Raw genomic sequence first — 13,821 nt, 5'->3', positions numbered from 1 at the left:
CCTTACCAAAGGCTTCATAGAAGTCCAGATAGATCCCATCCGTTGGTTTTCCCATGTCCACTGCTGTGGTTACCCCATCCTAGAAAGCCACTGGGCTGGTCACACAGGCCTTGTCCCTGGTGAAGCCGTGCTGGCTGTCATTAATCACCTCCCTGTCCTCCATATGCCTTAGCAGAGCTTCTAGGAGGATCCGTTCCATGATCTTCCCCGGCACAGAGGTGAGGCTGACAGTTCGCCTTTTCCCGCCCTTTCCCGCCCCCTCGCGCCGGTTCCCGCCCTTTCCCGCCCCTCGGGCCCGTTCCCGCCCTTTCCCGCGGGCGGAAGGGGCGGGGGGCGATGGCGGCGCTGCGCTACGCGGGGCTGGAGGACACGGACAGCGAGGAGGAGCTGCCGCCGGGCTGGGAGGAGCGCACCACGGCCGACGGGTGGGTGTACTACGCCAGGTAAGGGCGGCTCCGGGGCGCGGGGGTTGGGGGGGTGGGGGGTGGCGCGGCCTCCCCGGCCGCCGGGGCTGTGCGGGGCGCTCGGCTTCGCTCTCCCGCCGCGGGTCGGAGGGGAGGCGCTTGCTTGAATTTGTTTTCTAGAGCGCCGTGCCCGCCGGTGGACCGGCTGCTCCCTCAGTACGGTGCGAGTGCGGAAGGCTGGTAACTTCCGACAGCGGTTCTGACGCGTTTCCTTTTCTCTGGAGGGCGCTTATCGCAGCTGTGTTAAAAACGTTGTTTGAAAAGAAGTATTCGCTATATGAAAAACAAAAAAATTGGTTACGGCAGAAAAAAATTACTAGGCGATCGTTAAAAGCCTTAAACTTTTCTCTCCTACAGCCACCTGGAAGAAAAAACACAGTGGGAGCATCCCAAGTCTGGGAAGAGGAAGCGTGTGGCAGGAGGTTTGTGTTGGGGTTTTGTGATGAACCCAAGCTGCGTTACACGCGTCGGCTGGAGTTTGTGTGGGAACTGGGTCTCGTCTCACTCTTCTGGGTGACACCGATCACCCAGGCAGGCTGCGCTTCCAGAGTACGGCTGGCATCAGGGGGGCTTTGCCTGTGGGATTGGGCTGTGCAGAGCGGTTGCTTTGCAGTTTTATGACTTTCCCATGTTGCTCCGTAGAGCCAAAGTACTCATTCCAGGATAAAGGGGTTGTTTGGCTCGTAAAGGATATAGAAAAAGGCTGGAATTCCCCTATTGGGTTATGGTATCCCACTGTCCATCAGTTAATATTTAAAGTTGGATTATATTCTTGAAGAAGATATTTAATCAAAGAATATCTCGGGTACAGAGCAAAGTCCCATTAGTTTTCATTTTTACTTGTTTTCCCTTACCAAGTTGAATATTTTTGCCAGAGTAGAAGGCAGTCAGTGTCGCAGGACACTTCCAGAGATATATGGCTTCTTAAGGACCTTGAATCAGTGCCTTAAATTAAGTCTTCCAAGGTGTTCTCAGGGTACTGTACTGTTGGCAAGCTGTGTTTATTTTGGGATTGGTAATGTGACGATAACTGGAATATTTTCAATAGATTTTGAACTGATTGAATTACAGTTGAATGCTCAGTCAAGGCTAGAAACACTGGGAGTGTTATCTGTGAAGTACTTCCGTAGGGTCTTTTAGACAAGAATTTATTTTGTGAAGGTGGGTCATTTGTGTTCCTTTATCTGTCCTTCCAACTCGTAGAATCTTTTAGGTTCAGTTTAATGTATCCCAGACCAACTGGAGGGCTTTGATCCAACTTCTAGTACGTGTTACATGTGACTTTTTTCAATGGTTTTGCTATTTACTTTATCAAGACAGATGCCAAACTGTGTGCAGTATGGATGTGCGTGCACTAGGAAGCATGATTGCATTTTGCTGGTTTTGTGCTACAATGTGAAATAATCTTTGTAAAGAATCTTTGGACTATCTCTGTACTTAGTGTGCCAGTAATTACAGCCTTACTAGATCTCCTGGATATTGTATTTATGTTAAGGAGCGATTGCGTGTGATCAGGGAAGCAATCCTGTCAAGTTCTAGCGTTCAAGTACAGCCTGTAGCTGCCTTGCCTATAGAAATAACACAGAATTTTGCTGTATCTGTCTGAGAAATCACTGAAACTTCAAATCTGAGTCCACTCTAATGTCTGGAAAAAAAGATGATGTTTTATGTGTTTCCTAGGTTTGCCATATGGATGGGAGCAGGAGACTGATGAAAATGGACAAGTCTATTTTGTAGAGTAAGTACATCAAAACGTAGAGCGTGGGCAAGTCGGACAGCTGTGTTTCACATTGGGTAACTTTTTGAGTTATCATACTCTGACGGGATCTGCTGGAAACACAGAGTAATTAATACATACAACTTCAGAGTCCATATGCAGATGTTACAGTGTCTAAACACCCATTTGTGGGTTTTGGATTTCTTCCACATGCACAGAAATACCAGCTCGGGTGTCTGATTGGAGTGGCTTCCGTAGCCACATCTGGATGTGTGCTGACCCTCAGGCAGGTTTTGTGTCGCCTCATTTTGTTAGTATTCCTTTACGGATAAACTCTACATACAGCTTCAAAAACGTATCCAGAACTCCATGGCTGATTAACGTTGCAGTAGTGCTTTAAGCATACACAATGAACCAGAATTGCTGCAGCTCTGACTCGCAACCTAAAACACAGAAAGAATGGAAGACAGAGATTGAGCCAACAAAGATTTCTTAGGAAGGTAAGGGCGGAAGAAGCTGGTCGAAGCAGAAAGATTTCTTGGAACGTTTCCTCCTTTAGCTTTTCAGTAGCAGGGCCAAAATGGGACAGATATCTTGAATTTTTTGGCAGGATTAAGAATATTCACAGGCCAAAATATTAAGTGAGGCCTCTGTTCTATAATTAAGCGTTGAAGCCTGAAATTTATTGCTTAGTCTCTCTTTCTGATAATTGTCTGAAGAAAACTAAAACTCCTTTTTTAGGAAAGCGAATCTGACCTCAGTTGTGCCATCTGCTGAGCTGATGTGAAGCTCTTTGTTTTCAGTTGTTTGTGAAAAAAGTACTCTGTTACCTTTTCTGTTTGGATACAGTTCCAAGGGAGTAGAACAGGCCCCTATAAACAGAGCTCCTAGGAGAAAGTGATCTTTCGTAATATAATGAGATTTTTCTCTTGGCAGACTTCTTTTGTGTCAGGGGGTCACATGAAGTTCAGAATGGTGTTGTGAAGTGTGTGAATACAGTTATTAAAAAATGCTGTCATAATCGGAAAAAGTGGTTGATAAAAAGTAATTGGGATCATTTTAACAAAATTGGGAAAAAAAAATCTATTTTTGGGGAATTTAAATAACGCAGTGTACACATCAGCGGCTGAAATAACTGAAATCTAAATGCAGAGTAGAGAAGGGTCACGGCAGTTGAATTTTCATGTTCTTTTGCAGCCACATCAACAAAAGGACTACCTACCTTGACCCAAGACTGGCCTTTACAGTTGAAGATAATCCAGTCAAAGCTACTCCTAGACAAAGATATGATGGAAACAGTACTGCGATGGAAATACTCCAGGGTCGTGACTTGAGTGGAAAAGTTGTTATAATCACGGGAGCAAATTCAGGAATAGGTAGGTTAACATTACACGTAAGGGAAAATATGGTAAGCTTTATCTTGCTGGCTCCTTTGATGTGATCATTTAATTAAATATCTCTGTACTTCTGGTATTCAAACTGGTTTTGCATTACATTGGTGTAAAAACTCTAGCTAGAAAACTTTGTTCTGGTTTGTGTACCACTCTTTTAAAATAAGTTTAGAGACTCTGGAGCTTAGGGGAGAGCCACAGGAAAGACATGGAATTCTGAATGATTTTTGGCTAGAAAAACATTGATGGAGGCGTTTTATGTTATGTGAATCTATAAAGGATGGTTGTGAAAGGGAAGGGGAGTTTCTTTTCCTGATCTGGGTGGCTAGGAGGAGGAGTGAGGTTTGTGTGGCTGCAGGGCAGTTCCGCTGAAGTATTCCCAAACACTTTCCAATGCCAGTGAGTCAACTCAGGTAAAGATTTTCCAAGGCAGCTGTAGAATCTTTATCTCTGAAGGTATTTTCAAGGCAACTTGATGAACTTGTGTCAGTATGTCATACTCAATGCTCCTTTAGGGCAAACAACTATGTTTATGACCTTTTGAAATTCCCATTAGTTGTATTTTCTAGCAGGTTTGTAAATCCTGTTAGACACTCAGCTTGTTCAGGTATCTGTTACATCCTATTACTTCTATAGGGGGTGGAGTGTTTCAGAGATTCTAATTAACTGCTTTTGTTTCATTTTATAATGAAGCTTTGGTGCTTGGAGGCTTTGCTTTTTTTTTTTTCTCCAACTTAACTTGCTAGGCTGTTTGAAGTTTTCCTCAGCAACCTCTGCAGATAATGGCTTTCTGCAGCTTAAATTGGTGGAGGAGACACAAGTATTAAAATGCTGGTGTGGTTTGGTGTTAGATTAAAACCTTTTTTGTTAACTGCGGGGGTCTGCCTAGATCCTAGATAAGCATTAATCTTTTGTTCCCTTTTGTGGTTTGCTTTTTTCTTTATGCTGGGATTACATCAAAGTCCTTACGCAAATTATTTGGTGTCTTTTTTTTGTGCAGGATCTTGACTTAAATGTATTTGAAGACACGAAAACCTTGGAAACATTCTGGAAAGTTGGTTACTAGCAGGACATAACTGTAAATTCTTCTGGTCTTTATCTTTTAATTATGTAAGGGAGCGTTATCCCACAGGAGTCAGAAGAACTCAAAGTTTTATGATAGCTTGCAATTCAGGCATTAACAGCACATGTCCTGCTGTCACTGCATCATGTGCTGCTGCAGGCTGGTGTTACAGTTAGGGGGAACAAGTGTCATACTTGCATGTCTCATACTTGCGTGGGGAGTTGTGTTTTCTAGTAAGGTTTACATCCCAGATTCCTGATATAGCCTGTCTTTCCATTGCATCCAGCAGCAGAATTTTCTTTGTATGCAGCTGTGTGGTTTCAGAGCACTTAAGGATTACCTGGGCTCAGACCATTTCCCTTCAGTGGGAGAAGAGCTACCATTCAGACTGTCTGAATGAGCCAAATGTGTCATGTATGGCGAAAGATTAATACAAGTTGTATGATGCTTTTGTCAAGATGTTTTTCCTCTGTTCCTCCCTTAGTTTATAATCTGGATTGATCACAGGTGAAGCGAGCATATCCTTGCACCAGATCTTGGCCTGTGGCATCTGTGCACAGTTATATGTACACTTACATGTATGCAAGTTCTTGATTTCTGTTAGTAGGTGGGGGCAGGACATTGCCCCTGATCAGAAGTGTGCCAAAAAGAGTGGGAGCATGAGTGAAATAAACCTTGGGCTCGTGCTGCTGTATGAGGCTAGGACATAAGGAGTCCAAAACTATGAAGGTGATGTAGAAAATATGTGATTAAGAAGGTGTTACGGCCTATGTATCTCAAAGCTCTTGTGTGCCATGTTGTTTTTAATACTGCTGTAGTCCTAAGCTGTGCCTGATACCAGTTACCAACTCCTGTGGAGCATGGGTTATGGAGAAAGCATTTCTAGGGTTTGTGCTTCTTGTGTGATATGTTATGTGCTAAAGGCTTCTGAGAAGGGGCCTGTGCCAGTTATGACTTGTCCTTGAGCTGTTTGATGGAGAAAAAACAAGGTTCAGACTCCTTGGTGTTGTGTGAGGGGAGTGCTCCTCCTTTGGGGTTGGTTAATAGTGTTCTTGTCCAATTAACTTGGACATAATCGGCAGAATTTAAAGTTTTCTGTTGTCTGGATCTTTAAGATGTATCAGTCTTAGCAGAACTCTTGGCCCTGCTTTGTGACTCCTGGCAGATTACTTTGAATGTGCCTGTGTCGTGTAACGGATGGAGATCCATCACATAGAGATCCCTGTGAGCTTTAGTGTGTCCACACAGTTCTTTGGGACTCCATGTGGGAATACTAATGGTCTACCTCCAGCAGAGTCTTACAGCTTTGGAGCTTGTTCCCTGGTAATTTTAGGATTTCAGTGCTCTGCTCTGCTTTGTGTTGTAGATACTTCTTTGAAACTCCCTGTGTATTTTTAAGCCAATATTTCTCTCCCTTAATATTTTGAGGAATAATAAATGACAGTGTTTTTAGAACAGTAACCTGTGCTTTATAAGAGGTAACTGTAAATATTGCCAAGGAAATTATTGCTGTCCCTTGACTAGAAAGTGATAGAAAATAGGATGGATTAGCATTTGTACTTAGCAGAAGAAAAAAAATAAATTATTCAGCCCTTCCTGATCCAGTGGGATGTGTTCCCGCCCATGGCAGGAGTGGGAACTTAAAGGGCTTTGAGGTCCCTTCCATCCAAAACCATTCTGTGATTCTATGATTGTTGTCAAAATGAGTTTCCATGGTATGTTTGAAACTAACTTTGGTACCTCTATATTTGTCGAGAATTTTTTAATTTCAAAATAGGTAGAACAAAGATCGAGGTGTAAGGTGGTAGACTGCAGTCTGTCAAAATGCAAAAAAATGCTTTTTCAGTTTCTTCGATGCTGGATGCTCAAGGTAGAGTTTGGAAAATGCTGTAAATCTATTGAAAGATGAATGAACGTGGAAGTTTTTATTCATCCATATATACTGCTTTAAGGTAGGAAAGTTAAAAACAGATTGACAAAGGTGGAGTAATACATTAATGCGTTTTATTTGTGAATCCAGCATAGCTTGCCAGGAACTTTCTTTTAATCTTCTGAAAACCCGAGCTGCTTACTGAGTGACTGAGGGAATGCTTTGAATGACTTCAGCAGGGGTGGAGTTTTAATGGTATTGCACGTTCTGGCTTCTCAAATGTTACTCCATTGCCTTTAGCTTCCCTGTGACATGGGGAGCCTGACTGCTCTGTGGTACCTTTCGTTGCTGACAGGAGTGTGGGATGTAAGAGTATCCTTGATTACATACCCTCTCCATCCTTCAAATTGCTGTAAAAAGAATGGGGAAAAACTATGCTAAAACCACTAGATTCATAAACACTACATTAGTTTTCCTTTGCAGCTTGGAGGAGGTTAATGAATTGTTCTGTTCTTGCAAGGTAAAGAGATCACAGCAGATCAGGACTTGGTAGTAAAATGGTTTCCTGTTTTTTGTTTTTACTTTTGGAATCTTTCTCTTCTAATCCAAATAATCTTCAGATTTTTTTCTTATCTTTTTTGTTTTAAGCTGAGTCAAAGTTTTAGTCCAGGTCTCACAGGAGCAGTTGCGGTAGCTTTTGGTCTTGGTGTAGCTGGTGTATTAAAAAGGATTCTGACTGAACAGTTTAGTCGGGTGACATTAATCCTTCTGCCTTTAAAAACTTGCTGTTCTCTGTATACTTAACCATGCCTGCTGTAAACTGTCAGCTTGTTCTCTAAAGTCAGTAAGACTCATTCTGCTGTGAGGAATTAAAGATAGTGTGCGGTTTTGAATGTGTTGTGATTTTTGTTTTCAATGTCCCAACACCAGGTGGGATACAGAGACAGTGCTTCCCCAGTGTGCTGCCTGCCCGAATCCAGGCATCCTTTCCAGTTTTCCACTAGAGGGCTGTGTTGCTCTTTGAAAATCCTAAACAAAAGAGACCCGGTGCTTTCCTGGTTTTGGTAAATGCTCCTGCAGTTTTCTTGTTTGTGTTCTTAATTATTAGGGCTAGAATTTGAAAATGTAAAAAGCATGCCAGCTGTTCATCTAGACTTGATTCTATAAAGATATGGTGTTTTCAGCTGCATGCGTAAGCAATCTCCTCAAATCAAACATTTTTTTAATTCTTTATTTAAAGAATATTAGTTGAGTTTAATATGAGGGAGACAGTTGTGTAGCTAATGTGATTTTTGATGACTTATATAAATATTGCTCTTTCTTTTTAAGGTTTGTGTCGTTATATGACCTTGAGAGCACATGTTCTGTGCTCTGTCAGGTGCAATTACCTCTAACCCACTGTAGCTGCTGAAGTATGTGTGAGTAGCAGGATACGAGTGCTGCAGAGTATTATGGAAGGGCAAAACGCTTATGTTCTGTAAGGCAGGTACCACAAACGAGGGCTTTTCTTAATGCTTTTCTGAGGCTTTATCACAAAACAGTATTGGTAATCACAACCAAACCATTGCTCGAACTGCAGTTCTGTGTTTTATGCGTAATGAAAGTCAAAAGAAATCTGTTAATTGCATCTGTGAAGAATGTCCAGAAAAAGCACAAATTGCCTCCTGAAAATGAAACTCGCATTTGGCTCTGAGCAGCTTCATTTTTTTCGACCACTGAAGAAAATGCCGAAGTTTCAGGCTTTCTATGTTGCTTTGCCTTGATTATGTAAAGCCTGTAGTTTGAAATGGTTTAAATTACTTCTTCTAAATACCTGCATATTAATGTTTGGCGAAATGGGATTTCTTTCTGGCTCTTTTATTGCCATGCAGTGAAGGGGCCTTAATGGAGGGAAGAAAAATTGTGTGTTAGGTATTAGTGTGATTCACTACTTAAGAGGAGTGAGCTGTTAGGCGGCATTGTACTGCTGGTGTGAGAATTTATTTCTTGTACAGAACTTCAGTTTTAGCAGCTTCTGTCATCCTGATGCAAAAGGTTGAGAAACACGCTTATAACATATCACAGTTAAATGTCTGCTTTATGATATAAAATGTTTTGAATACCTGGCCCTTTAATTTATAAATGATAAACAGAAATTTCTGGTTTTTATTTCTCTCTCTCATAGGTTCTTTCTCTTGAGGACTTTATTGATGTCTTAAGTGTGGAAAGGTAGCTTGTGTACCTAATAAGAATAAAAAATGGTTATTGCAAAACTTCTACAGGTTAGATTGTAGCATATCTATTAGTTTTTAAACTCTAGAAGTCTAAATTGTAGCTAAAAATGATTTGTACATTTTAGCAGAAGATGCGGTATTTTATTTAAGTGTGTTTTTACAAACAGAGGAAATGCAAAGCAGCCTACTTTTGGTCTCTTATCTACCAAAATACAGTTAGCAGCAGTATTCTTTTATTCTTTCTTTTTAAACTGATTTATGGTCACCCATGGCTGATCTGCATCCTGAAAACAAATGTAACCCTTAACTGAAGGTCACGTATGTGAAATCAGGGGAAGAGACTTGCAGCTAAAGCTCTGTTGTGAGCTCAACTATCGGAACAGAGCCTGTCCTGCCTTTGGAATGAATTGTGTGTTTAATGTGTCGTATTCCCAGTATTGGATGTCCTGGCTAATTGCAGTGAGGGTTTGTGTATGTACACAGACATAACTGAACACTGTAGAATGGTAGAAGAGAACATTGTGACAGTGGGTAATTTGATAATTTACTTAGTATTAAGGATCATGGTACCATGTAGGTGACTAGATTTTGTTCACACATGGTGGTGCTTTTGTGATAAATACAGACTATGTAGCTCTGGAATTTATCATGTGCTGTTCACAGTATCGCCTGCACCCAACTCAGAAGCCTCTTGTGTAGGAATTTTACATTTGTGAGCAGTGTACAATGGCTACCCCTCTTAAATCATTCAGCTCCCAAAATAGTAGAAGCTTTTCTGTGTCCCTTACTGCGAAAAAGCAATGACGTTTCAGTGGTCTGGGATGTGGGATCAACTATGTGTGTTTGGAGACCAATGGCATTGAGGATCTGATCCTGTCAGGGTGAAAATAGGACTTCAAACTACTGGGAAGCTAGGAATCTCTCTTTTCAGTGAGAATACAGTGCTTACAGTAATTTGGAAAGATCCCGAGATACTTGTTTTTCTGTTATCCTGTTATTGTCTTAAATTTTTTTCTGTTGCTTTTTACTTTTTTTTTTTCTGTTTCTGAAAGGGACCTGTACGAGTGATACAGTGCGTGTGGCTGGACTGCAGTGTTTTGCTGTGTGCCTTTAGGCTTCATCCTGGCAGAAGCCAAGGGAAGCTGGTGTTGCCGGGGGAGTGATGCATCGCATAGCTTCAGAATTTCTGAGTTCCTGGGTTCTGGGCTGTTTGTGTGTTGCATTGCAGTGTTTGAGCTCTCTCTGTGTCAGTGTTGTTCTGAGTCTGTCTTGTAGTTACAGAGAATCCACCAGCAGAGACCTGATAGAGGCAGAGGTGCTTAACCTTTGTGGTATTTCTTCCACCAGCTGAGGAACAGCTCATTGAGTAATGGCTATTGAAGCCACTGCCCATAAGAGAAGCAAAATTAAACTTGAAAAGCTTATCTGAATTTCTTATGGAGATCACTGAATGTTTCTAATAGGTGCTGGAGAGCTTTCACCGTGATGCCCTGAATCTGTTAGCAGTGGCGAGATAGTAAAGGTGTTCTTTTTCATCAGGCTTTTCTTAAGAAATCAAAAATCGACTGGTCCGTACCTGCGGAGGAGAGAATTTTGTGAATGGGGGGAACAGTTTCTGTTGCAGAAGCCACTGCGATTATCTGTGGCAACACAACAACTTTACCAAGGCTGGCTTTATTGACCTTCACAAAGAGGATAATATTTGCTGAATCCTAATTACACCTGTGAATGTCTTATTTAAGTGAAGCTCAGATCATGTGGGAGGAATAAAACAGACCCTTACAAATACCATGGAGAACTCTCACTTAAATAGTATTAGCCTGTCTTAAATGTGTTTGTTGCCGTTCACTATATTGTGTTGTGTTTGGTGGTCTGAGTCCACAGCTGTAGGCAAGGAATTATTTGGCTCTGTTTTTGAGCTGGATTGCAAATTTTCCTTGACAAATATGCACATTTTCCTTTGAAAGCACAAAGCTAACTTTCTAATTTCTCTGGTCTGTTTCCAAATGAAATAGTATTTAAAGGCTGTACAACTGGCAAGGATTCTGCAATGGAACTGCTTGAGACAGTCTTCTGTTTCTGATTCTTTTTAGGATTTCTTGTGAGTTTGGAATCTGTCTTGTGCTGCAACACCTGAATTCCATCAGCCTTGAAAAAATTGTCCTGTTTTTGTTGGACAGCTTGTACAGGGAAAAAAATATCTTTAAGAGAAAATACATATATCTGGTTTTGGTTTGTAGTGTTTTTTTTTCTCAGTTCTGTTCACAAAAGATGAGTTTTCTGGAAGATCCCTAAGCATAAACTTCTTTTTTGTATCTTTTAAGTGTGGTCTTTGCTTCCACTCACTGTCTGTTATTTAAATCCTGCTTTCTTGTGAGAGCAGAGTAATAGAACAAAAGGGGGGAACGGTTTTCAGCTGAAAGAGGGGAGATTGAGATGAGATCTTAGGAAGAAATGTTTTGCTGTGAGGGTGGGGAGGCCCTGGCCCAGGTTGCCCAGAGCAGTGGTGGCTGCTTCATCCCTGGAGGGGTTCAAGGCCAGGTTGGATGGGCCTTGGAGCCCCTGATCCAGTGGGAGGTGTCCCTGCCTGTGGCAGGGGGTAGAACTGGGTGGGCTTCAAGGTCCCATCTAACGCAAACCATTCCATGATTATATGAGTCTAAAAAGGGATGTGACCTGTGACATTGCATCCTGAATGGTCATTTTCCATTATTGAGATCTTTTCCTGATTTGGTGAAAAGAGCTTGTTGTCTGAATCAAAATTAGTTTTCTCGCTAAACCAGTGTAACTTGTGATGAAGAAGCTCTTACAGCCTTTACACCTTTGCAAGTTTTCATGCTGGCAATGTTTCACATCTGGAGAACCAAAGTGGATGTTATTTATGGAGGTTTCAGTTCACAGCTTGCTGTGAGGCAGACAGAGAGGTCAGCAATATATAATCTGGGATTGTTTTTCTTGGCCAACTCCTAGCTGTTCCAGAGATTTTTTTCATGGGATACTTTTGTATGCTTTTAAAAGCATGGAAGAGTTGTTCCTTGAGGTATATTTTCTTTCTTTTGGTGAATTCTAAGCTCCATATATCGCGTGCTTCACTGTTATGAGCAGGTTAGTATATTAACAGAAAAGCCAGGCTGGCCTGCAGGCAGCCAGTGTGTGTGTGTGCTTTTCCCTGCAAGAATAAAGTAGCCTCTCATGAGAAAAATAAGTTGCCTAATAAAAACATCATTTTGCAGACATAGCTTTCACAGCAGGGTCTTCTGCCACTGCAGTTGTGTCATTTAGGGGCTGTTTTCTTGCCATCTTTGCCAGCAAAACAGTGGCAGTGAAGGTTTGGGTTTAAGCCCTCTAAAATGTGATTGGGTAGGGAGAGCGAGGGGGGAAAAAGTAATCATCCTTCAGCCTGATCCAGTTTCATGTTGTCTGTGCAGCTATGGTTTTTGCTTTCATTTTATTACTCTGACTTCAACAGACATTAATCCTCTTGAGGAAAAGCTGGTTGCTTAATGAAGAATTGTGGGAAGAGTAATGCTGAAAAATTAAAGGCTGAATATTTTAGGTGCTGTGATCTATGTTCTGTGGACCAAACACAGCACAGGTTATCTTAAACCTCGTGAATAGCCCTACCATAAAAATACTGGTATCTGTACAGGAGTTTTGTTGTTTGTTTCTTACTGAAACACACCTTAAAAACGAAATGCACACCCTGCTAATTATTTTCCAGCTATTTTCTTTGTAGCAGCACAAAACTTGGTGGTAGGAGTGGATTCTGTTCTACAAGTGTGTTTGTGGAATGGTATTACAGTGCTTTACCAGGAGAGCCTGGATCTTGCAGGAAGTGTGTTTTTGGCCAGAAAACATTACCTGAGTAATTGGTGTAGAAAAGCTGGTTTAGGGAGGGGAAAGTGCCTGTGGGGTGGGACTTTGGACTCATTTTCTTGTGGGATGTTGGTAGCTGTCGGCCAGGGATTAGTCCTTACGTTTTCCAAACAATTGAAAATCTACTAAAAGCGATTATTTTAAAACTTGGAATAATGTTACTAGAAGCAGGGGGTGAGGGGGTCTCTGATTTCCAGAGCTGTGTTGTGGACATTGATGGCAAATCACTGTGAGGGAGTTTTCTATGCGTACCATCTCTCAGCTGTAATTCTGGCTTAGTGTTGGGGAATGCCATCGTTGAGCGGCTTTACCTAAGGCTCTGACTGCCTACTTGGCACATGCTGTAAGTGTTAAAACGTAATCTTGAACTTCTGTAATTTATTTTTCTTATTGAGTAAGCTGGAAATAGTGTCAGATGTTCATACTGCTTTTTCACGTTCATTTTGATGAATCTATTTATTACTTCTGTAATGAGCGGTACACATGGTTGGTTAGCCGAGTTATTGAACTTCATCAGCTTTGGCTGAAATTCACAATGCATGTGGAACTTGTAGTAAGGTGTAAGAAATTACAGCTGGGCTAAAAGGTTCAATAATGATTACTGCTTGTAATGGAAGCTTTTCACAAAGGATGGGATGGAGCTGTATGATGGTGGGTGCTTGCTGTTGCTCCTTCTACAGGGGAATAATGTTTATAGAACAGGAAGGAGCCTTGCATTGTGGGACTCATTTTCTTGTCTAAGAGTTAAAAAGACTTTTCAATGGGCCACAACATAACTCAATAGCTTTTCTGTCTTTTGAGATACTTAATTTCACAAAGTTTTTTCTCAATTTTATACATATTTAATAGTTCAGAGATTAAAAGACCCCTTGCATGATTCAGTCTATCTCACTGCAACACAGAACTTACTCTCCACATCATCTAGTGTCTTTGCGTTCTGAAAGCAAATTGTGCTGCAAGAACTGTTTGATTAGTTTAAACTGTACATTTGTATTATTTTGGAACAATGTTAGATGGTGGGGACAGAGGAGATTGATAAATGTGTGCTGTTTTCTAGTGACAGTACCATCTGGATATTTAGTGTCAACTCTAGTTTCAGCATAAAGACGTACAGTACCGAGTATGATGTTTTTGGCTTGCTGGCAGAAAACCTACGTGAAACAGAAGGGCCACAAGGAGAAAAGATTTCAGTATCTTGTGTCCTTTCCAAGCTCCTTATGCTTTACT

The 13,821-nt window shown here is 41.4% G+C and overlaps 1 protein-coding gene across 13 annotated transcripts in view; it reads left to right on the top strand.

The window, feature by feature from the left end:
• The first annotated feature begins 318 nt into the window (after nt 1-318).
• The window catches only part of WWOX (WW domain containing oxidoreductase), a 546,141-nt gene continuing 532,638 nt past the window's right edge, over nt 319-13,821 (top strand). For 12 of the 13 annotated variants that reach the window (XM_069868320.1, XM_069868322.1, XM_069868330.1 and 9 more), the window contains exons 1-4: nt 319-443; nt 822-886; nt 2,145-2,202; nt 3,379-3,557. In XM_069868320.1, coding sequence (XP_069724421.1) covers nt 337-443; nt 822-886; nt 2,145-2,202; nt 3,379-3,557 — 409 coding nt within the window. In that variant the 5' untranslated portion in view covers nt 319-336. The remainder of the gene's footprint in view (nt 444-821; nt 887-2,144; nt 2,203-3,378; nt 3,558-13,821) is intronic. The other variant, XM_069868321.1, reaches the window with a different exon arrangement.

This window comes from Phaenicophaeus curvirostris, chromosome 14 (genome assembly GCF_032191515.1).
Source record: "Phaenicophaeus curvirostris isolate KB17595 chromosome 14, BPBGC_Pcur_1.0, whole genome shotgun sequence".
Lineage (NCBI taxonomy): Eukaryota > Metazoa > Chordata > Aves > Cuculiformes > Cuculidae > Phaenicophaeus > Phaenicophaeus curvirostris.
Note: the sequence above shows the minus strand (reverse complement) of the source record. Positions and strands in the feature narration are given on the sequence as shown.